The sequence below is a fragment of the Hemicordylus capensis genome, chromosome 5 (assembly GCF_027244095.1).
Source record: "Hemicordylus capensis ecotype Gifberg chromosome 5, rHemCap1.1.pri, whole genome shotgun sequence".
Classification (NCBI taxonomy): Eukaryota; Metazoa; Chordata; class Lepidosauria; order Squamata; family Cordylidae; genus Hemicordylus; species Hemicordylus capensis.
This window is the reverse complement of record NC_069661.1, coordinates 110121943-110147017: the sequence shown is the minus strand read 5'-3', so window position 1 is coordinate 110147017 and position 25075 is coordinate 110121943. Positions and strand designations below refer to the sequence as shown.

General features: G+C 45.8%; 1 protein-coding gene across 1 annotated transcript; it reads left to right on the top strand.

Moving 5' to 3' along the window:
- The first annotated feature begins 792 nt into the window (after positions 1–792).
- PRXL2B (peroxiredoxin like 2B) lies at positions 793–7004 on the top strand. Its single transcript, XM_053256199.1, is given in 4 exon segments — positions 793–867; positions 6665–6806; positions 6809–6889; positions 6892–7004. Coding segments are annotated over 4 exon segments (411 nt in total).
- Positions 7005–25075: the final 18071 nt, after the last annotated feature.

Genomic DNA, 25075 nt, shown 5'->3' with positions numbered 1-25075 from the left:
CATTTAAAAAGCAGAATTTAAAAACAAGAAAGCAACTATTAAAAATGACATTTTCGACATTTTAAGATGTCTAGGACTGTGAAGACCCAAGTTCAAATCCCCATTCAGTCATGAAACTCACTGAGTGACTCTAGGACAGTCACTTATCTCTCAGCCCAACCTACCTCACAAGGTTGTTGTGAGGATAAACATAACTATGTAGACCACTCTGGGCTCCTTGGAGAAAGAGTGGGATATAAATGTAAAAATAAAATAAAAACAAATAAATAAATAGGAAGCAATTAATTAAGCACACTACATTACAGCCAGCCAGGAAATAAAATACTAAAATATTGGGGGTCGGGGTTGGGAAGCAGGAGTCATTCAAACCTCTCTCTGGAGACCACCAGTGTTCCCTCTAACAGGGATTCCCAGATGCTGTTGAGCACAACTCCCATAACCACCAAGCAAAAGCCATTGCAGCTGGGGATTCTGGGGATTGTAGTCAACAACATCTGAGCATCCCTGTTAGAGGGAACACTTGAGACCACCACAAGCAAGGAAAGGTTGCCTTACCAATTTCCAAAGCAGCAGCAGCAGTAGTATTAGCTCCTCAGTCAGCAGCAGAGAGAGACACCACCAGCAGCAGAAAGCAGCAGAAAGCAGCAGAAAAAGAGCGATTCCAAGCCACAAGGTGGTCTTTTAATTTACTTTGTATAACCCTCCTGGAGCACCTGTCCTTGCCTCTCCCCCCTGGCCAATAGGGTGACAGGTGTCCCTGAGTGACACACTGCCAAAGCCACTCAAGGGAGAATGTATGCAATGAATGTGGAGCAACGGGACACAGACCACACAGCAGATGAGCTGCTGGCAGTCATCAGACGTCAAGTGAAAGAATGGCTGTCTGGGTGGCCAAACCTCCACAGGAGCTTCATGGCCACCAACAATGGTGCCCACATACTGAGGGTGGCACACCAGCTGCAGTTCATGTCCATCTGCTGGATGGCACACACTCTGCACCTGGTTGTGATGGATGCACTTGGCGTCAAGGAAGCGAGGGAGCACTAGGGGCTACCCCTGCAGGGGCTGCTGCTATTGCAGCTGCTCTTGTGGACAATTGCTGCAAGGCTGCAGCCAGGATAAGTGGATGCTCCAGGAGAGGCAGCATGCGCTTGGCCTACTTTCTCACATCATTCCTGGGGATGTTGAGACATCTTGGAATTCCACTTTTCTCTTTGTTCCAGTGCCTGCAGGAGCAAGAGGCGGCCATCCACACCCTGGAGAGGAACTGCAGCTTGAGCACGAGTGACCTGTCCACTGCAGACTAGAAGCTCAGTTCCAAGCTGGTCTTGGCAATTGAACCATTCCTCCTTGTGATGAGCAACTTGTGTACAGAGACCAGCAGCTCTGAGTGAGGTTTTGCCCTTTGTTCTTCTCCTGGAGAAGACAATAGGTGAGCTCCAGACCACTCTGACCACTGGGAAAGCACATGCCCTGGCAGGTCAGTTGAGGTCAGGATTTGTGGAGCAGCTCAGCACCAGATTGGGTCAATCGACAGAGTATGTTTTGGACTTCCTGTGTGACCCAACCATGAAGGGAAATGCTGGCACTTTTGACGCCCTGCACAAGTGGAGAGCCCTCTTGCTTGAGTTGAGGAAGGCAGAGGAGACTGGGTCAGAATCAGTAGGAGGGTGCTGGAGCACCTACTTCTAGTGCACAGTCAACGCCCAGCATTACTTCCCAGCCCAGCAGTGAGGTGTCCCTGGCAGCGTCAATGCAGCCTGCACTTCCACCCATTCATTCCATCTTGTGGTTCAAGCAGGGGTGCAAAGGTGCCTTGCCAGGGGTGCAGGAGGTCCTGACCACGCCCTGCACTTCTGCCGAGCAGAGTGTTCTGCGGTACCTGCAGGAACCGGTGGTGGCAGATCCTGAGACGGATCTCATCCAGTTTGGGGCAATACATTGCCAGTCTGGCCAGACTTGGCAACAGTTGCTAGACATCTCCTCTCCTGTTCCATGTTCTTCATGGCCTGTGGGGCAGAATAGGTGGAATTTTTTTTTGCTTGCTGGCTTTTGTTTTTGTTTGCTTCTGCAGCACAACCAGATACACGTGCATGTGCATGCACACACACACGTGCATTGGCCCATGGTGAGTCTAGACTTGTTCCCTGATGTGTGTCAGCCTGCACCTGTCAGCCAGGGGCAAGCCCTACCTGAGGCCAACTTATTGCACACAAAAAGAGAAGACTTCTTATGTAGTTATCTTTTTTCAGTCTCAGCATACACACCCACAATATTCAATTCTGCTTGCTTTTGCTGGATCTCAGATGGACAAAGGCAGAAGAACTTGATTGCCTTGCTAGGCTTGCCTGTCCTTCCTTCCTGAAACTTGAGGTTCGATCCGGTGTTGTGGTGAAATCCCTATTTGCTGTTGATTTTCAGTGTGAGATTTGCTCCATGACATGTGTTTGTCTTCGCAGCAGCGCAGTGTGCTGTGCACTATGATCCGGTGGTCAGAATCTGTGCTTTCTGCATTCTAGATGACATATATGCAGAATCAGGGGCACCTGTGGGCCACTATGTCAAAAAGGATGCTGGACTAGATAGGCCTTGGGCCTAATCCAACAGGTCTGTTCTGATGTTCTTTGGTCAAAAGGGTGCCGCTGTTGCTATGGAATAATTGTGAGTGTCTGGAGAGCAACTTGTGGCAATGATGGTGTCAGTGGGCACTGGGCAGGGCACCTGGCACTGTGTAGCTGGCAGTGGCACAGAGTCTGGGTCAGTGATTTTTTCTTTTTCTTTGTGCCACATTCTGTGGGTGGGAGAAAGAATCCTTGTTTTAAAATGTCTGTGAGTGAACTTAAGTGCGCCATACTTTTTCTGGTTCTGTCATAGGGAATAACGGGAATTTCAACCAGCTCATTATTCCCTATGGGTAGTGCCTAGAACACCAAAATGGGTTGGGTGGTACATAATGATGGGTGCTACCTACCACCTAACCCGCAAAGCAATAGGGCAGACTATAGTTAATTTTAATTTTAATTTTTTAAATTTAGGTCAATCAGTATATCAGTAGGTCAATCTTTGACCTATTGAACCTGAAAAAATTTAAAAATTCATTAAAAATCACCCGATTGCTTTGTGGGTTGGGTGGTAGGTAGCACCCATCATGTTCTACCACCCAACCCATTTTGGTGTCCCTAGGCACTACCCATGGGGAATAAGGGGACAGCTTGAATTCCCTTTATTTCCTATGGCAGAACCACTTCAAACAGGTTCAACCCTGGTTCAAATTTAAACCAGGCCAGCGGCCAGTTTGATATTACCAATATTCGAACTGAGCCCCCTGTTTTGAGTCCAGTTCAAAATTGAACTGAACTGCAAGATATAGTTTTCTATACACCACGAAATACTAAATCAATACTTGTTGATTTTGTCAAGGGGGCACAACAATACGTTTGGACTCTGGGCTTCTTTTAGAGTCCCACTAGAGGCATTTGATATGAAAAAGTTGAGGTATGGTTTGCATACAGTAAATTATTGTCAATGCATAACAAAGCAGATGTCAGCTAAACTGCTCCAAGAAACTGATTAAATTTTGCCCTATGGGGATGTGGGATGGAGTACGTTCTGATGCATGACAACTTAATGAAATATACCTGAGGATACAGAAACACAAGATTCAGTGTCAACGAGCACATGCTCGTTGTCCTGTTGCATATATTGCTTGGTGCATATGCCCAACTTCTGGCAGTGAGGTCTGTCATCCACGTTCTTTGACAACACACATGAGAATTGATTCATCTCAGGGAGCTCCTCCATTACCAGTGGTGACAGCTTTACAGCCCTTTTGGGAAATGAATACAGCATCCGGTTACTAAGCAACTCCTTCAGCTCTTTAAAAATACTTCTTGGAATTCACTTGTTTCTCCTAATTGATTCAGGTCCACATCATTTTGAACATAAATGGGACATCATGTTTAGAAATATGCAGCGTGACTGTTTTAGCAAACGTGTCTTGCTACCTTTGCATATCTGAATCAAGAGCCAGCATATAAATGTCACACTGGAAGCAAATTTTTATCTTCCTCCTGAGTTGTGTTGACATTTAATATATATAAATTATTTTGACAGTTCAACCTAGTCTCTGAAGCTATCTGCCAACTATCAGGAAATAACATGAAAGGCTGAACAGCAAATTCCACTTTTTAACTTCTGTATGGAATAAAGTTTTAATTAGCAACTCAGACATAGTTTTACAATACATTCCTTACCCTAATGCATCAGAATTAACAGTAAATCTCTCTCGCTCTCCTCCCTTGATGACATTTTTGGAGTCCCTAAGGCTTGAAGCAAAATAGCATCCCACGCCATCTCTGAATATTACTGATCAATACAGCCTTACATTAGCTTTCATAAGAAGCAAACTGGACATTTATAGTATGTTGCTCTGTTCGTTCTTATCATAGAGGGGAAACAAACAATGAAAGATTGTTCCACATAATTGCTCCAATTCAGGGAATCACAGGTGTAGCAAAAGGCTGGGCACTCACTGATGTGCTTGCAGGTACTGAGAACAGGCTGCTGCATAGGAAGTTAGTGATGCTGCCAGTCAGGGGTGTAGCAAGGACAAGCCACTGAGACTGCTGCTGCTGAGCATGAAATCAAGTGCTGGCCAAGCTCCTTTCACCTGCATCAGCATGCCGGCACAGGGGGCATGGTCAGTGCTGGGAACAAATACATGGTGTCTCATCACCCTCTCCAGCTGGCAAAGCACTTTGTTAGCTGGCTAGATGCTTTCTTTTTCTCTCTCTACTTGCAAAGGCAAGGATCCACCACATGTTCATTCCCAGTACTGGCTATGCCCTCTGGATCAGCGTGCCGATGCAGGGGAAAGGGGCATGACCAGTATAGGGTAGCGACCCAGCCTCAGCAGCAGGGATGCCTGGGAAGTGCATCGGGGGGAAGCATAATGGAGCAGGGAGACAAGGGGACACCTTGACGGCCCCCTGGTCCCCTGGCCCAAGGACATTTGTTCCCTCCTGATCCATTATCCCTTCACACCTGCAGCCAACATTGGGATTATGGGATAGGCCTCCAATTGTTTGCTTATGACCTAAAGCTGATTATAATATAAAATAGTACTTTCTTATCAGCACTTTCTTCAGTGCTGGATGATCTTAGGAACATAAGTTCCTATTAAGGAACTTTGGTCTCTTCACTCTGCTTCAGTTCAGCTTTGCTTTAGCTTAAGATGTTTTTGCTCCTGTTCCACAGTTGCTGAAAAGCTATGGTGCACATTTCATTCTTACCAAGATTTTCTGCATTATATATTTGTTTCTTCTTCCTAGTTGTACTCGTTTTCATGAAAACATGGGGTATCTCTTCCATGATTCATGCTTCTGCTTCTACTCCTAAACATTTATTTTCTCTCTTCCTATCTGTGCTTTGGTCATCTGTGTCTCCTGTTCCTTCTTCACTCTTTTCTGATGATTCTGCTTCATATTTTGAAGATAAGATGTCTTTAATTTGTTCATCATTTGTTCCTGTCCACGCTGGCCTTCCTCAAGTTACCTGTTTCTAGTCCCACTTCCTCCTTTTTATCCCCAGTTGCTGTGACTGAGAGTGTGTATTTGATTAATTCTTCTCACCCCTCTACTTCCAGTTCTCTCTTGGGTAGTTTCATCTTATGCTTTCTCAGTTCTGCCTGCCTTTACTCAAAAGTTTAATCTTTTGCTTTCCACTGATTCTTTTCCTTATTTGTTCATTCAGGTTATGATGTTGCCTGCTCTTAAAAAAAACAACTCTTGGTCCTGCTCTTCTATCTAATATTTTTCAGTTTCTTTCCTTCTTCCTCCCCCCACTTCCTTTTTTGCTCTAAGCTTTTTGGAACACGCTGTTGACTCCCACTGTCTTACCTTGCATGTGCTTATCTTCTAGATTGTTGTCAATCAAGCTTTCATTTTTATCACTGTTGCTTCTATTTCTAATGCTCTTCTGTCTGATAAAAAGGAAGATCTATTCTGTTCTTATTTTGTCCAGTCTTTCTTCATTTTTAATACTTCAGGCATGCATTTGTCTAATTTGCCCCCTACCCGTTTGGGGTTTTCAGGGTTAGTCTTTCGTTTTATTCTTATACTGATACTCATTCTTTTGGATTTTTTATGGTTCTCTTTCATTTTCTTCCCCATGGTACAGTAGTGACACTCAAGGAGGTCATTCACACAATCAAAAAACCTAGGTTGTACCTGGGTTTGGGAGCCAGAGGTGCCCCTAAGTAATTTTGGAGCCTGGACCTAAAGGACTTTGGAGGGCCCCTTCCCCGCAAATTAATCATTATCATGCTCCTCCGGGTGACCACACCACCCTGGACAGTCTAAAGAGGATTTGGGGGCCCCCAGGGGCTGTGGCTGGGATAAGTCCAGGGATAAGCACTTCTGTTGGGAGCTGTGTGTGCTCCCAGATTTTGGCTGTGTGGAAGCAAGGTAAGAGGGAAACCTAAGTAGAAGTGATTGTGTGGACACAATGTAGGAGGAAAAACTACCCATGTTTTCCTCCTACCTTGCTTCCACATAACTGAAAATTGGTAGCACACACAGCTCCCAAACCTGGGTGGAACAAGTTTTTGATTGTGTGAATGATCTCAGTGTTTAGTTTGGCAAAAGAAAGGAGGGGAAAACAGTAGGCATGGTGCAGTGGTAGATCTAAGCAAGTAGGAGCCAATAAACTGAAGCATGCTGTCACTGGCGAGGAGGTTGATCTCAAGAGCTTGTGGAAGGACCATCCTTGTGTGCTGCTGTTCCTGCATCACTTGGGCTACCTGGTGTGCTGTGGATGGTAGATGAGACAAGCAAGTTGAAAGAAACTCTGGAGGGCCACAATGTACATTTAATAGGCATTGTGCCAGCAGCGTAGGCGTTAAGGAGTTTCTGAGTGAGAATTTCTTCATTGGAGAACTCTGGGTGGATGAGACACAACAATGTTATAATGTTCTGGGTTTCAGGAGGTATAGTGTAGTACCTTAAGTATAGTCCTGCTACGCTGGGGAAGCTGAGAGCTCATCTGGGAGAAGATCAATGCATAGAATACTCATGACAGCTTCTGTGGAAATCTCTTGCAAAGTGGTGGGACACTGATAGCAAAGGTGGGGACCTAGTGATCTTGTATTCCATGGTAGTCTCTAGGTGACTACCTTTCCTTGGAAGCCATTGTCAAGGCCCTTGGCATCTCTGCAAACATGGCAGGGGAAGCAAAGCCTCAGTGTGATGCTGAGGCCTGCATCAGATCAAGACAAAAGGAAGCTGTAATGAGCCATTCATTTTCTCCATCATCACTCATCCATAGCTGAAAAAGGCCTCCATTGCCTTAATAGTTAAAGAATATTCCTTCTGTCCACATATACAGGTGAAACTCGGAAAATTAGAATATCGTGCAAAAGTCCATTAATTTCAGTAATGCAAATTAAAAGGTGAAACTGATATATGAGACAGACGCATTACATGCAAAGCGAGATAAGTCAAGCCTTAATTTGTTATAATTGTGATGATCATGGCGTACAGCTCATGAAAACCCCAAATCCACAATCCCAGAAAATTAGAATATTACATGGAACCAAGAAGACAAGGATTGAAGAATAGAACAATATCGGACCTCTGAAAAGTATACAGTGTACTGTGCTTGATTGGCCAGCAAACTCGCCTGACCTGACCCCATAGAGAATCTATGGGGCATTGCCAAGAGAAGGATGAGAGACATGAGACCAAACAATGCAGAATTGCTGAAGGCCGCTAATGAAGCATCCTGGTCTTCCATAAGACCTCATCAGTGCCACAGGCTGATAGCATCCATGCCACGCCGCATTGAGGCAGTAATTGATGCAAAAGGGGCCCAAACCAAGTACTGAATACATATGCATGCTTATACTTTTCAGAGGTCCGATATTGTTCTATTCTTCAATCCTTGTCTTCTTGGTTCCATGTAATATTCTAATTTTCTGAGATTGTGGATTTGGGGTTTTCATGAGCTGTACGCCATGATCATCACAATTATAACAAATTAAGGCTTGACTTATCTCGCTTTGCATGTAATGTGTCTGTCTCATATATCAGTTTCACCTTTTAATTTGCATAACTGAAATTAATGGGCTTTTGCACGATATTCTAATTTTCCGAGTTTCACCTGTCCTGTATGTAAGCCACTTTGAGAATTTTCATTGAAAAGCGGTATATAAATTACTGAAATAGTTCTTGGTCTTCTCTTACTTTCTTTGTATTTCTACTTCCAGTAGTTTTATTCAGTCCCTTGATTTTAAGTATCATTTTATATACTGGCAATATCCAGTTTTTTTCTGTTGCTCTTACTGCTCCTGCTGTACTTTCAAACATGTTAAGACTCTTTCTTCTGTTTCCACAAGGTTGCCTAATCACCATCAGATGCTGAATGTGTCTGAAATGAAATGTTGCGTTATTCCACCTAAATCTAACTTGCTTCTTTTTCTTTGAATATTGGTTTTGTTTGCCTCTCCTCTTCTTTTTTATGTAGCCTTGATTATATTTTTGATTAATATTTGTCTTTTTCTGCTCAGGCTAAATCCACTGCTAAATCTGTTCATGTCTTTACATTATTTCTAAGATATGTTCAGATTCTTGTGTTTTGCGCCCAGATCCAGTGAAGACATGAGACAAGTAAGTGGAGTTAATTTATAATGGAGTTCAATTATTCTGAATAAAGGAGAAGGATCGGCTCTCCAACCCCTACAGTGCGGAATCTACTCACTGTCCACTGTGAGTCTATTTAAAGACAATGGGCAATACACCTTGGCTGTGGTCAGCATCAGCCCTGTGATTGATGCTGCCATCTTGACCAATCTTTTGTCAAAGCTCCTGACTCAGGGATCACTGCCCCCAAGCCATAATGTCCTCTAAGGCTGGTGATTCCCTAGCAGGAAGGAGAAAGTCCCAGCCCAGCACTCTCTGAACCGTAAAGCCTCTAAGGACTGCCAGAGACTCCTCCTAATGCCAAACACATGCTTTAAGGTGCTCACCACCCTACCTGCTGTTGTGACCAAGATGCCTAACTGCATAAGGGACAATAGTGTGAGGCAGGCAAAAAAGACCCCCAACATAGGCCAGTCCACTGGGAGCAAAAAAACAGCAACAACCCGATCCCCAAAAGGGGTGACCAGCCAAAGCCTGCACTATGCCCAGGGATGTGAGGGGTCACTTCTCAATGCAATTTGAGGGGAATGGAGGAAGGGCCAGACTCAATAATGCTGGTCCTGCCTCCAAACCCTTCTAGCCAATCGGAAAGCCCTGATTGCCTCATGCTTCAGTCAAATGAAGCTGGGCAAGGAAGCTGCACCCCGGACACACTGGGGCACGTGGCTTCATTTTTTCTAAGGATGAGCCCAAAGCATTTTGGCACCTCTTTGGAGAGGTATTGAAATGCTTCGGCTCCCTGGCGCTGAAACATTTTGGCATGGGAAGAGGGGTTCCCTTAAGAGGGTGCAGGCAGGTCCTACCTGCCCATCCTCCAAGCTCCCATCAGCCTACCGTGGCACTGTCTCAATGGAAATACTTTCATACAAGCAGCATCCCTCGTACAGTGTTGACACGTAAATGGCATCAGTGCATGTGTTGATGCCATTTGTGGGGCCAGCAACAGCATGCTGACCCCACAAATGGCATTGATGCATGTGTCGATGCCATTTATGTGCTGATGCCGCGCGAGGGATGCCGGGGACTCATCCCATCACCACAGCGGAGCATTTTAGAGGGCAACCTGCACAAGCTGCCGCTTGCACAGAAGTATTTCCATTGAGACAGTGCCATGGCAGGCCAGCTGGGGATTGGAGGATGGGCAGGGAGGACCTGCCTGCCTCCTCTTAAAGGAACCCCTCGCCGCCCATGGATGTGCACCAAATTGCTTCAGTGCACATCCCTAATTTTCCCGTTTCTATTTATGATAATCATTTTCCTATTTGTCATGCTTTGCATTGGCTTCTTGTTTCTTCCTCCTTTCAATACAAAATGCTTCTTATTTTTAAGCCATCACATTCTCTCCATGCCTTTTTTTGTAACATGATCTTGTGTAACTCCAGATCATCCACTTAGTACTTCTAATACTGTTCTGCTTGTTAAGCCGCAAATCTCCACTTCACTTGCTCATGTGTGCCCTTTCTCTTTGGTCTCCCTTACAGATGGAATTCTCTATCTTCTCATCTATGTCATGCTGCTTCAGTCTTCTCGTTCACAGAATTCTCAGAAACTAACCTTTCTCTTTAGTCTTTTCCTTCAGACAGCAATTTTTACATCTGACAATCAGCAAAAAATTCCTGTTACAGTTACGACACTTTGCCCCCTGCCTTTTTTTTATTATTCCCATCCTTTCTTACTTCCTATTCCTTTTGTGCTCTGTACTTTAGACCAGAGTTTCTTAACCTTGGGCCCCCAGCCACAAAGGCCATGTCTGGGGATTCTGGGAGTTGTAGTCCAGAGAGGAGATGGGGGAAGCGGAGCCAGGCTCCAGCTTGCATGTGTTCCTTACGGATCTCAATGTCCAAGTCCCTAAAGGTGAAACAGGGCTGGAAGTTGTTCAGGGGCATGGATCAATAGCTGCTGTTCAGAAGTCCATCATGGGCAGGTTGCAAGTCCTGTTCCCTCATTGTCTGATGACAAGTGATTAGAAAGGGTGACCTGGAAATGTGGAATCTGAATGTCCACCCCATCAGAGTCCGGACAGCTGATGTTCAATGTACAGGCTGCCCTGCCTCTTATGCTAGTTGCACAGAGACATAGTGCCCAGGTCTCTTGGGGCTCATGCAGTCATCCAAAATACATGGGGTTGACAACCCCAGTGTTGTGCCTGCTGTTTCATCTCCTGAAGCTGCAGAAAAAATGGCTGGGCAGTGGATCATACAGGTGGTGACAGAAGTGGAGGAATCCCCAGGAGTTGTGTCCCAACATTCCTTATGGGCAAGAGGTTCCCTGCGGCTGAAATGTAGAGGTGAAGCTCTACTTCAGCATCCAGGCAATTTCCCTTGACCCACCCCTCACTACCCTGGGGATACTCCCCTCCCAATTTCGGTAGGGCTGTCTGGGTGGGTAGTTGGATGCAAGTGGCTCAGGCTAGTGAGCTGTCCACATGTGACTTCTTGGGGTGATCATACAATGGTCTGGGGCTGGCAACAGCTGGCCCCTCTGCCCTTCCCTCGGCTTGACTGGTAATTTCTGTTGGCCTGGATGTGTCACTACCATTTGGAGTGATGATATGATGTCGAGTGTATGGAGCCCTGCTATTTTCTGGCCACAGAGGCGGAAGTTTGGGTCCAAATGGGTCATTGAATGCTCAGGGGCCAGGCAGTCATGAACAGATTGTGGGTCCCCAGGTTATCTCCAGGCGCACTTCCCTCCCCACTGTCTCCCCCCAATATATTTTGCTTGCTTGCTTTCCTTTTAGCTCAGCAGCATCAGCTTCACAGGAAAAGGCTAGATGGACTATGCTTTTCAGATATTCTCATGTTGACAGCGTATTGGAGATTTTCTCAGTTTGGATATTAGTCAATGTTTGTTGCATTTTCCAATTGCAGGTTCGTCAAGAGAGGCATGGGTGGCAAATAATTTAGCTGCTTAATTCTTGCTCTGTTTTATCTTTGTGCTAACTTAGGGTCGACTTTATTGGGGGCAACCTGGAGCATCCCCCATTTGTGACAGTGTTTTAGTAGGACAGCATGGATTTTCTGGTGGCTGGCCTGAGTTGCTTTTCATCCTTCTGGGGCCCTTTGCAGAGCTCCACATGCCGTTGGGTGGCCTGCTTGTTTCAACATCTGCCCTGTTTGACTCCTCTTGGATGTGCTTCACCCTTATTTCTATAGTTTGGAAAAGGATAATGCTCATGTGGCTGTTATATATGTGGTGTATTTCTTTACAGGTTTTAGCAGATTTGCAAATTGTCTGGCAATGGCATTTTGTCTCCTTGACCTGGCATCAGTATTTCTTCTGCATCTCCTGTTCCGTTAGTTTTTTGTTTGCCTGCATGTAGAGGCAGCTGGACTACTTTGTTTTCTTTCCTTATTTTCATTCAGTAACTCCAACAGGTTTTTTGTCTTGCAGCCCTGCTGACCTTCTCATGCAAGAGCTCCTCGAGAGTTCCCAGTAGGGCTTGTTCCTTCTAGGCTCCTGGAGATATTGCAGGTCCTTGCTGTATTTCGTCCATCTATGACTACTACAATAGTAGGCCTTGGTTGAGCTTCTTTAACCTGGCAGGTTATCTTATGCTTTCATTACTCTGACATTTGCTTTCATTTTTTCTAGATGAACCTTTTAGAACCAGTTCTTCCTCTGTTGGGATTGTCGGCTGTGAGATCCTGCTGTATGCCTCCAAGTGCGGTGAGGATCAACACCTGGGTTTTTTGCCAAGTGCAGATATTAATTTGGCTTGTGCTCAGGACATGAGATGGTCTAATCTTGTCCCTTCTGTCATAAAAGGATCTCCCAAACCTGCTTCTGGTGCATTGAGTGAGAAAGACCTGGCTCAGGTGACCAGTCTGCAGTTTGTGACTCAGGTGGCCAGGAATTTGAATATCTTTATGGCTTTGTGCCCGAAAACTCAGGTTGAAGTTGTGGAGTTGCTTCAATGATTGTGACAGCTTGGGGTTTAGGATGTATGGGTCCTTAATAAGACACAGAGGAAGATTAGTAGCAAGATCACCAAACCTTTTTTCATGGCATAGGGGTGTATTTGTCAAGCAACATACCTTTCAGGCATTGTATAAGGAGCACTTTGGTTCTGATCAGGCATTCTTGTCTGTTTTGGGTGGCCAGGCTTATGTTAGCGCCCAAAAGCTTGGGATTGGTAATGTTTTGGGTGGGTGTCAGAGTGGTGAGGCGTGCACAATTTAAGTGCTTGCCTGTGGAAGAGAAAGCTGGAGAGCAAAGTCGGGAGCGTGGGGAGCGTGTGACTCAATTTTTACCAAGCGGCCAACTTTGTAATGTTTGGAGGGGCATTGGTTTCAGAGGAGTTGGTCTGGTTCATTGGGTTCAGTGGAGTTGGTTTCGATGGCCCCTCGGCTTAGAGCTTAGTAAGTTGTGAGCTGGTACCATCTTTGTGCCAGTATCCCATTGTTGCCCTTAATTCCCTATGACCTGCCTCCCAGCAGTACTAGGACTCTGCACTGCCGGTTAGGATAGGTGTTTAGGATATGGCTCTCCAGCTTCCTTTGGCAACTCCGATTCCTATCTTGTTTTACAGTTCTTTGTTAACTTTGATTAATGTTGGGGCAGGACTTTGCCTGTGCCCCATTTTGATCCCATTGTGCTGTTCTGATCATCATTTCTTCATGCAACTGACAAGTCAGATAGTCCATCCTCATTTTCAGGTAGCTGTGCTGGTTCTTTAGAAACAATTCCATTCATAAAAGTAAAGTGCTATATTCTCCCAACTGGCGTTCCCCGCTTCCATTCAGCCAGGCTGAACATTTCCTGAATTAATTGAGAAACAAAAATGGGATGGCAATAAATAATCACAAATTAAGACTGGGATAAGTAAAACCTCATGCTGCTATTAAGAAATTGGAAGCTTAATAAGGAAAAGGATCCTCTGGAAATGGGGCTATAGCCAAGGAGCTTATGGATAAGGGAACACAAATTGAAGAAGTCAACCGAATGGCATTCTTTAAGAAGGAGCCTAGGGATATGGCAGAAAATAAAAGACCAAATATAGTTTAAGTTTCAGCTTGTGCCAAGAGTATTAGAAGTTTTTTGTTTAAAACTGTCAAGTTAGAAAAGCACAGCTTGATTAAAGGAAGCTAACAATGCCCCAGAAGAGAAAGGTGATGGCTTACTAATTCGTTAAGTTTTCTTTGAGAATATTATTGTAAGTTTTCTGTGAGGAAATTATTGCCAAGGCAGAAAAAGGGGAAAATACTGTTGGTTTCATATGGAGACGTTTCTCCCAGGTAGGCTTTTAACATTATAGGCTCCCCTGTGTGCAGTGCAAGTCCAGAAGCAGGACAATTTGGGTTCATTCTATTTTTGAGATCTCCCTCCCTACTCCCTTTCTCAAAAAGAACAAATACTATGGAACTACAAAATGGGATGAAACAAATTGTTCCTGTTTTTTTTCCCCCCAGGTAGAAAGCAAAAGATAGCAAGAAACCACAGCATGAGCTCCTTGTTGACTGTGTTGAAAAGAAACATTCCTCCAAACACATGTGGTAGTGATGTGTGAAATATTTTCTGAATATCAAGGTTAGCATTTTGTAAGTATGGTTTATTTCAAGAACAATACCTTGATCTTGTCAATCCTTACTAGGGGAAAACACAATTAATTAGCATTACTAATTAATTACTCATAATGAGCATTAAACCATATGGAAGTGGTTCCCCTCACCTTTTGTGCCCAAAGACTGATTGTGAGCTAGAGCACCTTCACTGCTGATGCTCTGCTTATTATCCCTGAGCAGCATTGCCATGGAACATCCAGTTGACCAGACTAAAGAAACTGCAGATGCTTCCCTCAACATGAAAGGAGAAGTCTTCTCTCTTCACATTGGGATGGGTATCATGAGGTAAACTTCTTATGATCAAACTAGATGCAACACTAATTTTGTCATGGGTGGGTTTGGCTTTTTTTCTTAAGTAAAAAGCCACGTCACCCCAAAGCCCTGTGTCGTGTTGGGATGGGCAGATCTGCATCTGGCCCGGGGGTGGTAGTGGTGGTGATGGGCATGTTGAACACCACTTGACAACATATGCCTAATCAGCCAGGGGCAGGGCAGATGCTTTATGACCTGGCCCATCCCTCACACCAGCAGATCTGTGTGGACGAAATACAGCAATCCAGTTTTCAGTAGGGGATTAGCCAGTTGCTTGTCTAGGGACTGAGTAAGAACATTAGGTTAGAACCTGATTGGCTTTGGGGTGTGGATTTTGGGGTGTGGATTTTTTTCACCTACTTCAAACATTTAATGGGGATTACTAAAAAATCACAATTTTCAGATTGTGAGCCCTTTGGGGACAGGGATCCATCTTATTTATTTATCATTTCTCTGTGTAAACCGCCCTGAGCCATTTTTGGAAGGGCGGTATGGAAATCAAATGAATGAATGAATTACTGGCAGTATGGGTGGTTGCCAGTGTATAGTGTAGTTCACAGTCACACTGGTGGGTGAGAGTGGGTAGTGGGGAAAATCTCACATTGGTGTTCAACTGGATGCATTATTAGGGTGAAGGGGTTTTTTGTAAAATAGTTCTTAAAGGGTTTTGTGGCCTGAGCAACTACTTTGGGAAGTTGTTTGGCTCACTCACTCAGAGTCTGGGGGAAGCTATAGCAGTTGACTGACTTTGTTTGTCCAACAGTGGGAAAGACATTGCTCTCTCATGATCAAACCGGTTCAGCCCAGTTTGGATCAAACTGGTTCAGCCCAGTCCGGCCAGTTCTAGTGCTTGCGAAGGAGAATCTGGTATTTATGAATGAATGAATAGCTTTATTATGATCATTGATAAGTTTTATATACAAACAGATAATACTACATTCAGATAAGAAGTAAATCATACAGAATAAACCAACATAGAAGCCTCATGAAATGTCTAAAAAGAATGGCTGGAGGTTAGCTGTTGACGGATCTTAACAGCAATTGCACAAAATTTGGCAACCTTGTAGGTTGTAGAAGGTTTCTTATCTGCAAGGAGGAGTATGGTGTAAAATTCAGCAGTCCGGCCGGGAAAGCATGATAGTAAGGGAGAAATAAGACTGCTCTGGCTATCATTATAAAACAGACAAAACAGCAGTGCGTGGTGGACAGATTCAACCTCACCTGAGCCACAGGGGCATAACCGAGTGGCCAGAGGGGTTTTCAAAAGTGGAGGCTAGCCTGATTTTTACTGATCATCAGAATAGCCCCGTAGTCTCTCATTCACATGCAAACCAGGGTGAATCCTGCTTACCAAAGGGGACAATTCATGCTTGCTTCCACAAGAGCAGCTCTACGCCCTAGACCAACTCTCTTTTATTTCTCTATGTAAACCCGTTCTTGGGAATGGTTTATTTTTATTTCTCTCTGTAAACCTTTTTGAGAACTTTTGAGAACAAATATAAATATTTGTTGTTTTTGTTGTCGACAGCGAATGTCTGTTAAACAGAAGCTGCATTGGAGGGCTTTCCTTCCTATCTCGTTCAGCAACTGGATACACCTGCTTGGTAGGACAGAGCCCTCCAATATAGCTGCCATTTAACAGCCTCTGTCAATGCCTTTCCTACACTGTTCTTGATCAGGTGAACTGCCTTGCTATCTACAAGACCCCCATCACAAAATGAAACTCCAGCATGGTCAAGTGCTAGCAAGCTTTGGAAAAAGGGAAGTGGGCTTAAAGGCATTAAGAATGGTGAAAGTTCATTGAGTATTGACTTGAGGTGCAACGAAAGATGTATCATGAGTAACAGAACTAAATCGAGAGACTCGTGTTCCAGAGGGGGAAGCAATTGGGAACAGAGCCAGGAAGTCTGGCACAGGAAGTCTCAGGAAAGGTAACCTTCCTGCGGTTTGCTGAAAGTGGATTTGTAAGAGCACACAGAGACACCACAATAAAAGAGAGTTCCCCTAACTTGATGTCTGCAAAAGCACTTTCCCAATGAAACAGTTGCATGTGATGACTGATAGCTATAGACTAGGATCTGGTTCACAGATATATTCAAATCTAGGTTCATTGTGGGTCACCAACACTAGCATGACTGTGTGAACACACACCAAGGTGGGAAACTCAGATTAAGCTCAGGTCATAAATCACCTTAGCGTGGGTTCACACGATGTGGGTTCACAAATTGAGGGGCCCTGAATACTTGGATTGGATTACCTCCAGCATCCTATAGTTAGGGTATGGGCCCAGTTGTGCACCATTCAAAAGCTGAGCCAATGATTTAGCAGCAAATAACTTTAACGCTGCAGGGATAACCTATCCACCTTTGGAGCAAATGAAATTTAACGTTGCTGAAGCACTTCTTTGTGCCTGTTGGGCAACGTAAGTGGCATGAAGAACCACACCCAGATATTTAAATTATTTAATAATGACCCCTGCTAACTTGGCTAAGAGGCACCTTTTAATTTAGTGATTCTCTGTATTTAGCAGGGGGAGAATAACTGGTCCTATACACCCCCAGCACAGTGCCTCCATTGACTGTTGCTGGTGTCTATCTTATGTTTCTTTTAGATTGTGAGCCCTTTCGGGACAGGGATCCATCTTATTTATTTATTATTTCTCTGTGTAAACTGCCCTGAGCCATTTTTGGAAGGGTGGTATAGAAATCAAATAAATACATAAATACATAAATAAACAAACTATTGAGCTGCTCTTTATGATGGCCTTCTATATGCCAGTTAAATCTTTTAGGCCTCTTGGCAAAGACCATCACTTTGGATTTCTGGAAGTTTATTACCAAGTGGTTGTCTTTGCAGTATGTGGCCAAGAGCCTAAGCACTCTCCTAAGGCCCAAATGATAGCAGGAGCATCTGCATGCAGCAGGATTGGGATAGCTGTGCCCACAATAGTTGGGGAATGTAATGCTGGATCGGAGAGATTGTTAGCTAGGGTATTTATGTAAAGATTGAACAGGGAGGGTGTCAAAATGCACCCTTGTTTAACTCCTTTACTAATGGTTATTAAATGTGAAAATGAGCCTTGAGGGTTACATCTCACTCATACACTGGTGTTATCGTAGAGCTTCTGAATAAGAAAGAGTAAGTGCCTGTCAATATTAGTGTCTCTTAGTTTCCCCCAGAGGCTTATCCTCGAGATTGAATCAAAGGCTGCTATAAAGTTTACAAAGGCCACATATAAGGAGGACTTAGGTTTGTTCCTAGATTTCTCAATCAGGTGGCATAATACTAGGGCATGGTGCATCAATAAGCTTCTTCACTTTGGCCACAGAAACAGGTGCTCATTCAGGGCCAAATAGAGAATTTTAAAGTGTAATCTCCATGTCTCCATAGAGACCTGACTAGACAAATGGGAGGAATAATGCTCTGAGCAGCCAGCTGTAATACACCAGAAGAGAAGGGAATTCTTCTCTCTAACTGAAGCAATCAGCCACTGCCAGACCAAACTTTGAGCCTCTCTTTTCTTAGCTTTGATCAAGGATTTATATTGTTTTTTCAGGACTAGTAGTGTTGAAGGAGTTGCACGTTGAGGGTCTTGTTGGTACAATTTATAGTTTAACACTAGTTCCTTTTTGGCAGTTATACGTTCTTGGTCGTACCAACCTCTAGCCCTACCTGTTGGCTGACAGTTATAATTAGTTCTTTCACCTACAAGATGATCTCGTATCATATGGGTGAGTGTCCCATAATGATCATATACAAGCCCAATCTCTCCCCTTATAAACTCATCAAGAAGTCTCATCATGTCATCTGAATTTAACAACATGTCCATAACTTGAGCCCCTCTCATATCCCATTTAATCTGTGCTTCCCCCGCTACCACTTCCAAAGTGAAATTGAGCTTATCCTGAGAATGAGATGTCCCAGCTGGCAGGTTCATCCTTAGAATCAAAGGGAGATGGTCACTAGCAAGGCAAGAGTCAACCTCTGTTTGAACACTACTAACTAGGGATGTGCGAAACGTTTCGGATACAAAACAAAATACCAATTTTCTAGATACAAAAGTTTTGTATACAAAACAAATCGTCCCTGTTTCAGCTACAAAACGTTTTGTCATTTCGGATCTCCATTTTGTGGTGATCTCTGAGTCAGTTTCCATTTTGTGTTTGACGTCTTTTTGAATTTCCCGCCCTTCCAGCCTTCTGATCGGTGACCTAAAGCATGGGCTGACCTGCTGACAATTCCCTCCTTGTTCCTCACTGGCTCTTTTGCCTCTTGCCACTCTTTACTGAACCCACATTGACCAGGTTAACGGTTAAAGAAGGGGCAAGGGTGGGCGGGAAGTTCAAGGAGAGGTTTTCAATTCATTCAGCAAGTTAGTAGTTGCTATTCTTCCTTTCTGCCTCATTGGAGAGAGAGAGAGAGAGAGAGAGAACTAGTTTGCAGCATTGCATGCCTCAAGTTGCTGTGATGCCATGCCATTGCCTATGCCTGCCTTGTTGCCAGCCTGAGCCCAGCCTGCCAGCCTGCTATGGCTACTGCATGCCAGCCTGGGAATGGATTCGGGGCAGAAGAGTGGGTTGGGTGGTAGTGCCCTGATGGGTGCCTGCCAGGCTGCCACAACTGAGATTCCAAAGGAATTGGGCAAAGGGCTGATTATTTGTGATTTGTTGAAGTTTATGCATCTTTTAGATTAATCCCCATAGAAAATAATGGAGGCTTCAGCAGCCCCGTAACTCCACTGGGGGGGGGGCACTGGGGTGGCCCAGAGCGAGTGGTGATGTAGTGCACATAGGATGACAACCACCCCCATGGGTTGCTAACCCATGGTGTGCCAGGTTCTATTGTTTCTAAGGTGTTCTGAGTGTAGATTCTATGGTAGCACATGAGATTTTCAATGACAAATCATGAATCCATTCTCATATGCTACCAGAGTCTCTACACTTTGAAATAATTCTGGCTGCTTCCTTGCCCCCACTGGGCACTACTACCCACCCTACTTTGCTCTGGGCCACCCCTCCCCCCCCCACATGAAGCTATACTTTTGTTGAAACCTCCATTATTCCCTATGGGAAAAACTTAAACTTTAAAAATTCACCAAAAATCAGCCCTTTGCCCAATTCCTCTGAAATTTGGGTGGTAGCTTCCACCCATTGGGCACTATCACCCCCATCCACTAGTTTTGCCCTGGGGCTATTTTTTAAAATCCAAAACGTTTTGCATTTGGATTTTGCAATTTTGAACAAAGAACAAAATCGGGGTGTTTCGGATTCAGGCCAAAAACAAAACAGAAAAAAACCAAAATGCACAACCCTACTACTAACCAGCTTATGGGATGCAAGCCAGTAATCCACAGTTGACATCCTGTTCCCAGACCAGTAAGTAAATTCTGCTGGGCGGTCGCCACTCACTGCTCCATTTAGAATACACAAATCAAATTGATTGGCCAACTGGGCCAGCCGGGGGCAGGGGGGAATCTCCCATATCTTTTGGTGGGTCAGCATGGTAATAGGTATATAAAGCTGTATCATCCTGCCCCATCCTTGCATTGAAGTCCCCTCCCACTAGAATGTAAGCTAGGGGGTTGGTTTCAATGCATTCCGCTAGATATTTACCTAGGCTTTGCCATTGCTGCCCTACCTGGGAATGCTTACAAAGAGGAGTTTGGTATATATTAATCAGAACCAATTAAATGTGATTACATTGCAGTAAAACTGCGGTCACCCACTGAGCGTGAAAGGGCATGGGAGTAATCTTCACATGAAGTCCTGTTGCAATTAATAAGGCCAATCCTCCTTTGGATCTACCCCCCTTTTCACTGGGCAGGGCGTTGACATATTGGACATAGAAACCATCCACCTCAATCTTATCTATGGCCCAAGTCTCCTGCAGGAAAAGAATATCAAATTTCGACAGGTATTCTATAAAAGAGATAGCTCTAGATTTACAAGCCCAACCAGCTACATTCCACATGCAGAGGGAGAATCTGCATTGATCTGATAATTGTCACTTGGGTAATTCAGCAGGGCTGGAACTGCTCTTCAGGTAGATTTAATTGCTGAAATGGATTAGTAGAGCTCAGGCCCTTATCAGAATCCATTGGGCAGACATCCAGGGGAGATTGCTCTGTTATTTGGAGGCCTGATAGTGGAGGACATAGGAGAATCTGGTAAGGATTCTCCTTTACAAGTACTAGGGGAGCCCTAAGGGGTTGAAAGAGGGTGGGCAGGAAGGCGGGGAGCAGGTTACCTCACATGTTACAGTGGTGGCATGACTCCTTGGGGGTGGCGGTGAGCTGGTGGCACCGCCACCTGTGGGTGGCTCCTTGGGCTGCTGGGGGTTCAGTTTGGGCCTCAGCGCATGTGCAGAGGCCATTTTGTCACTACACAAATTTGTGTGGTGATGCAAATGGCCATGTGCAGTTACTCTGATGGCCTTTGTACCCAAACCAGGCTCCAGCCAGCCCAAACTAATAGGGGGGAACTCCAGCAGGGCCTAGGGGAGCTAACACTGCTACCCCGGCTCCTTGAGCTTATTGTAGGTTTGGGGGAATCTTTGTTGGGTCACTAGAACAAAGGGGGAAACTTGAGTACTCCCTCCACGTGCACTGTGGTTCTAATTCTGACTGGATCCCCCTATGGCTGGTGTTTTTCTAAAGAGGAAAAAGTCAGACACATCCATGAAGCTTTCAGCGTTGTGTTTAATTTGACAATGAGTAGCTACTATGTGGCTGCCGGCCTTGTGAATTCATTCTGTGTTTTCCATCATTGACTCTTGTGTATGTTAATAAAGAAACAAGTTTGGGTTTGGGAAAGGGTGGGCTTACAGATGGTCACTATGATGAATTCTGAGGACCTTTGATTGATTGATTAAGTGCCATCAAGTCAGTGTCAACTCTAACCTTTACTACATGATAAATGCAATCTGTATATAATGACCTAGTTTATGAAAGCATATAGTACAATGACTATTAGCATTATATTTGCCCCAGAATCCCCCTCCCCTTTGCCCCGTGCGGAGGGGAGGGAGTTTGTCCATCCCGGCTCCGCACGAGGCCCAAGAAGAGGCCTGATTGGCCATTTCGGAGTTTGGGGCGTGGTTTTGGCCGCAATCGGCCGATCCACGCCCTAGTCATTCAGTTTGGCTTCGGCAATCACAGGAGAAGGAGTTCTCTCTTACGAGCTCCTTCCCAACAGGCCTTGGTGGGGCGGGAACGCCCTGTAGCAGGCGAGAGGCTGCTTCGACGGGGCCGGCTCGGGTCCGTCATGGGCTGCATAGGAGCAGCTGAGGCAGCTACGCGGGGGTCGCTGCGGTGAGGCTGTCGGCGTCGGAGGACCTCCCGGTGCCTCGGGCCGTGCAGGAGATGGCGGCGGCGGCGTGCGCCGTTGCGATGGCTTGCCTGGCCTGCAAGGGACCGCCGGGAGAGCTCTTTAGGGCTTTAGTCCTCTGGTTTGGCGACCCCCCCCCCTTTTCGGTTGTTCAGCCTTCGGGTGGTGGCATTAGCTGGGTGGGGATCGCCCCCCCCCCTTTTTTTTGTTCTGAGCAGTCTCTCTTCTGCCGGGCAGGGAAGAGGAGCGATCGCTGTTTGCTCTGTTGCTCGGCCACGTGCAAGCAGGCTGATCAAAAACGGGCCCATTTTGCTGAGGCTTGCAACAGCAGCAATTGCAAAACGTGCTCCTTTGATGAGGTTTGCGGGCAGGGAAGAGGGACATGCTCAGGGCTTTTCCTCTCGGCCGTTAGTGGGAGCGGCAGCGGCGATTGCAAAACGTGCTCCTTTTACCACCTCCCTCCCCTTGGTACGAGGCCATGGGGGAAGGGATTATTGAAACTTGCTTGGGTTAACCCTGTATCAGTTCAGAATGTGGTTTTATGTTGAGGATAGCAGATGCTCTCTGATGCTTTTTCCTTTTTCTGCTCTGCTTGCTTTCTAGATTTCCTGGGGTTCCCCTAAAAGTTCCTTTAGACTTAGGCTATATCATTTTAATATTTCAGTTCCTTTTAATCTGTACGGAAGTCATTTTAACACAATCATATCAGGATTCCTGTTGGAATGGGAATAATATCAAAATCAGTAATAATACAGATCAAAAGCAATAACAATGATACAGAATTAAGTTGTAGGTGTATGATAATGTCCTTTTACTCACGTGTGTCAATAAACACTGAGACAACTGCTCAGATGGACGGAAGTGCTATTAGGAAGATGTTTGCTACTCTGATGCTATCCCTTTGAAAGGTAGCCTGCTACTTTTAGGGATTCAACTTCCGTTCCTCTCTCTCGTCTCTTCCTGCCTTATGCCTTGCAACATGGCGAGTCATTCCCTGCACCATGAGTGCTGAGAAGATGTAGAATCCATATGCATCCAACAAGATAGGTAGATTAGAGATCCTGAGCCACCTAACGGCACAGTGGTGTAGCAACATGTCTAGAGAACAGGGGGCTGTGGGTTCGAGTCCCCGCTGGTGTGTTCTGCAGATTGTGGGGAGCCCCTGTGTAGGGCAGCAGCGGTGTAGGAGGGGCTGAGAGGCGTCATCCTGTGTGGCGTGGGAGAGGGCGGTGGAGAAACCCTCCTGTATCTGCCGGGAGACCCGGAGGGCTCTGCGGTCGCTAGAGGTTGACACCGACTCGATGGCACAACCTTTCCTTTCTTAATGCCTCACTTGCCTATCTAGAATGGGGTTCCGTAATAAATGCCTTCTATTGATCTGAAACTATGACTTGGCTCCAAGTTGCATTACACTCAGCATACACGCATGCCTAGCTAAACTACCGCTGTGTGGTGCCTCTGTGCACTCTGCTATAACGAGAAAGGGATTCTCTCAAGAGCCATCTTAAGTGGCACAGCGTGGAAATGCATGACTAACAAGCAGAAGGTTGCTGGTTCGAATCCCCATTGGACTATATTGGGCAGCAGCGATATAGGAAGATTCGGAGGGGTGCCATCTCGTGCTGTGCGGGGGAGGCGGTGGTGAACCCCTCCTGTATTGTACCAGGAAAAACCATAGGGTTCTGTGGGCACCGGGAGTCAAAATCGACTCCACGACACACTTTACTTTAGAGACAGAGAATTTCCAACAGTTTTTTTGCAGCTGTTTGGAAGTGTTTGGCTTCAATGGGTTGCTTGGCCCGGGTGTTTCTCTGCTCACCTAAGGGGGCCTTGGACAGTTATATTTACCCCTCGGTGCCCATTCTCCGTTTACTTTTGCTAGGTTCAAGGATTTCTCTATGCCTAGGAAGGCAAAAGAAAAGAAAGGGGGGCGGCCCAGCGCCTCCTCCCAGTGGGTGATCCAGGAGCGCCTCCTCCCAGCAGTCCGGTTCCAGCTTATCCTTCGCCTTCAGTTCCACCACCTACTGTGCCAGCAGATCCTGTTCCAATGCTTCCTTCGCCGGTGGTGCCCAGCCTGCTTGCCTGTGGATCAGTTTCTGGTGGATCCAGCCACTCCGTGTGCCGGGTGAGCCTGCAGCAAATACACCTCCCGGCGGAACCGGCCAGTGGCCTCAGGCGCCCTGGCCGATGCCTGCCATTGGGGGCTGGGACCAGCCCCAAGCTGGTCTCCTTACTCCGTGAGGACTGAGTCTCCCCTCTATTTTTCCAGGGGTCCCTGCGGGCCTTCAGGGGACGGCAGAACAAGTATGGATGGGCTCTAGGCCCGCTCCCAGTCAGCTAACCACATCTGCATGGGGTATACCCCAGGCTGGCACTGGCAATGGGGGACAGGTGGGTTCTATCCCGTGGGCATGATGCCTTCTGCACAGCATGCCCCTTATGGTGGCTCGGGCCTGCCACTGGGCGATCAATTGCTACCTGCTACAAGATAAGAAATACTTAAGGGTGAATACATAGACATCTCTAGCTTATTATTTCAGGAGCCAGAGGCCAAGCACAAAGGGGGAGAATCCCGGATAGGCTGTAGTCACAGGAGCCATACTGCAGTTTCTAGCTAACTCTGCTGTACTTTCAAAATGGAAATTGGAGAACGAAATAAATTCTGCTTGTGCCTAGAAGCCTGTTGCTCATGCTGGGCCCATGACCCTGTTAGAGGTTGTTGATTTTGCCCACAACAGGTATAACAGCAGAGCACTGGGAAATGAGCATGCAGTCCAGTTATAGAGTAGGTAGCAGAGGTTGGTTTGGATATGGCAGCTATTTACTGACAACACATGGAGACCCTTGTATGACTAAACATAAAATATTTCTTTAAATACACTCAGATAAGAAAGACCTATCTCTAGTCTTAAGGACTGCATAGTGGATAGGTAAGGAGAGAGAGAGATGTTTCCATCTACTCTCTAGGAGGAAAGGAAGGATTGTGACTCAGCACAGGAAGTGCTGCAGAAGGCTCTGGAGGCCGTAGGGGTCCCTCTGGAGGGGGCTTCATTACACTCTTGTGGAGGGGCTTCCTTACACTCCTTTTGGATTGAGGCAGCTACCGAGGCTGCCCGCATGGGTCGGGCAACTACCGGGGCTACCCACATGGGTCTACCTGAAGAGGTTGTCCGGAGGA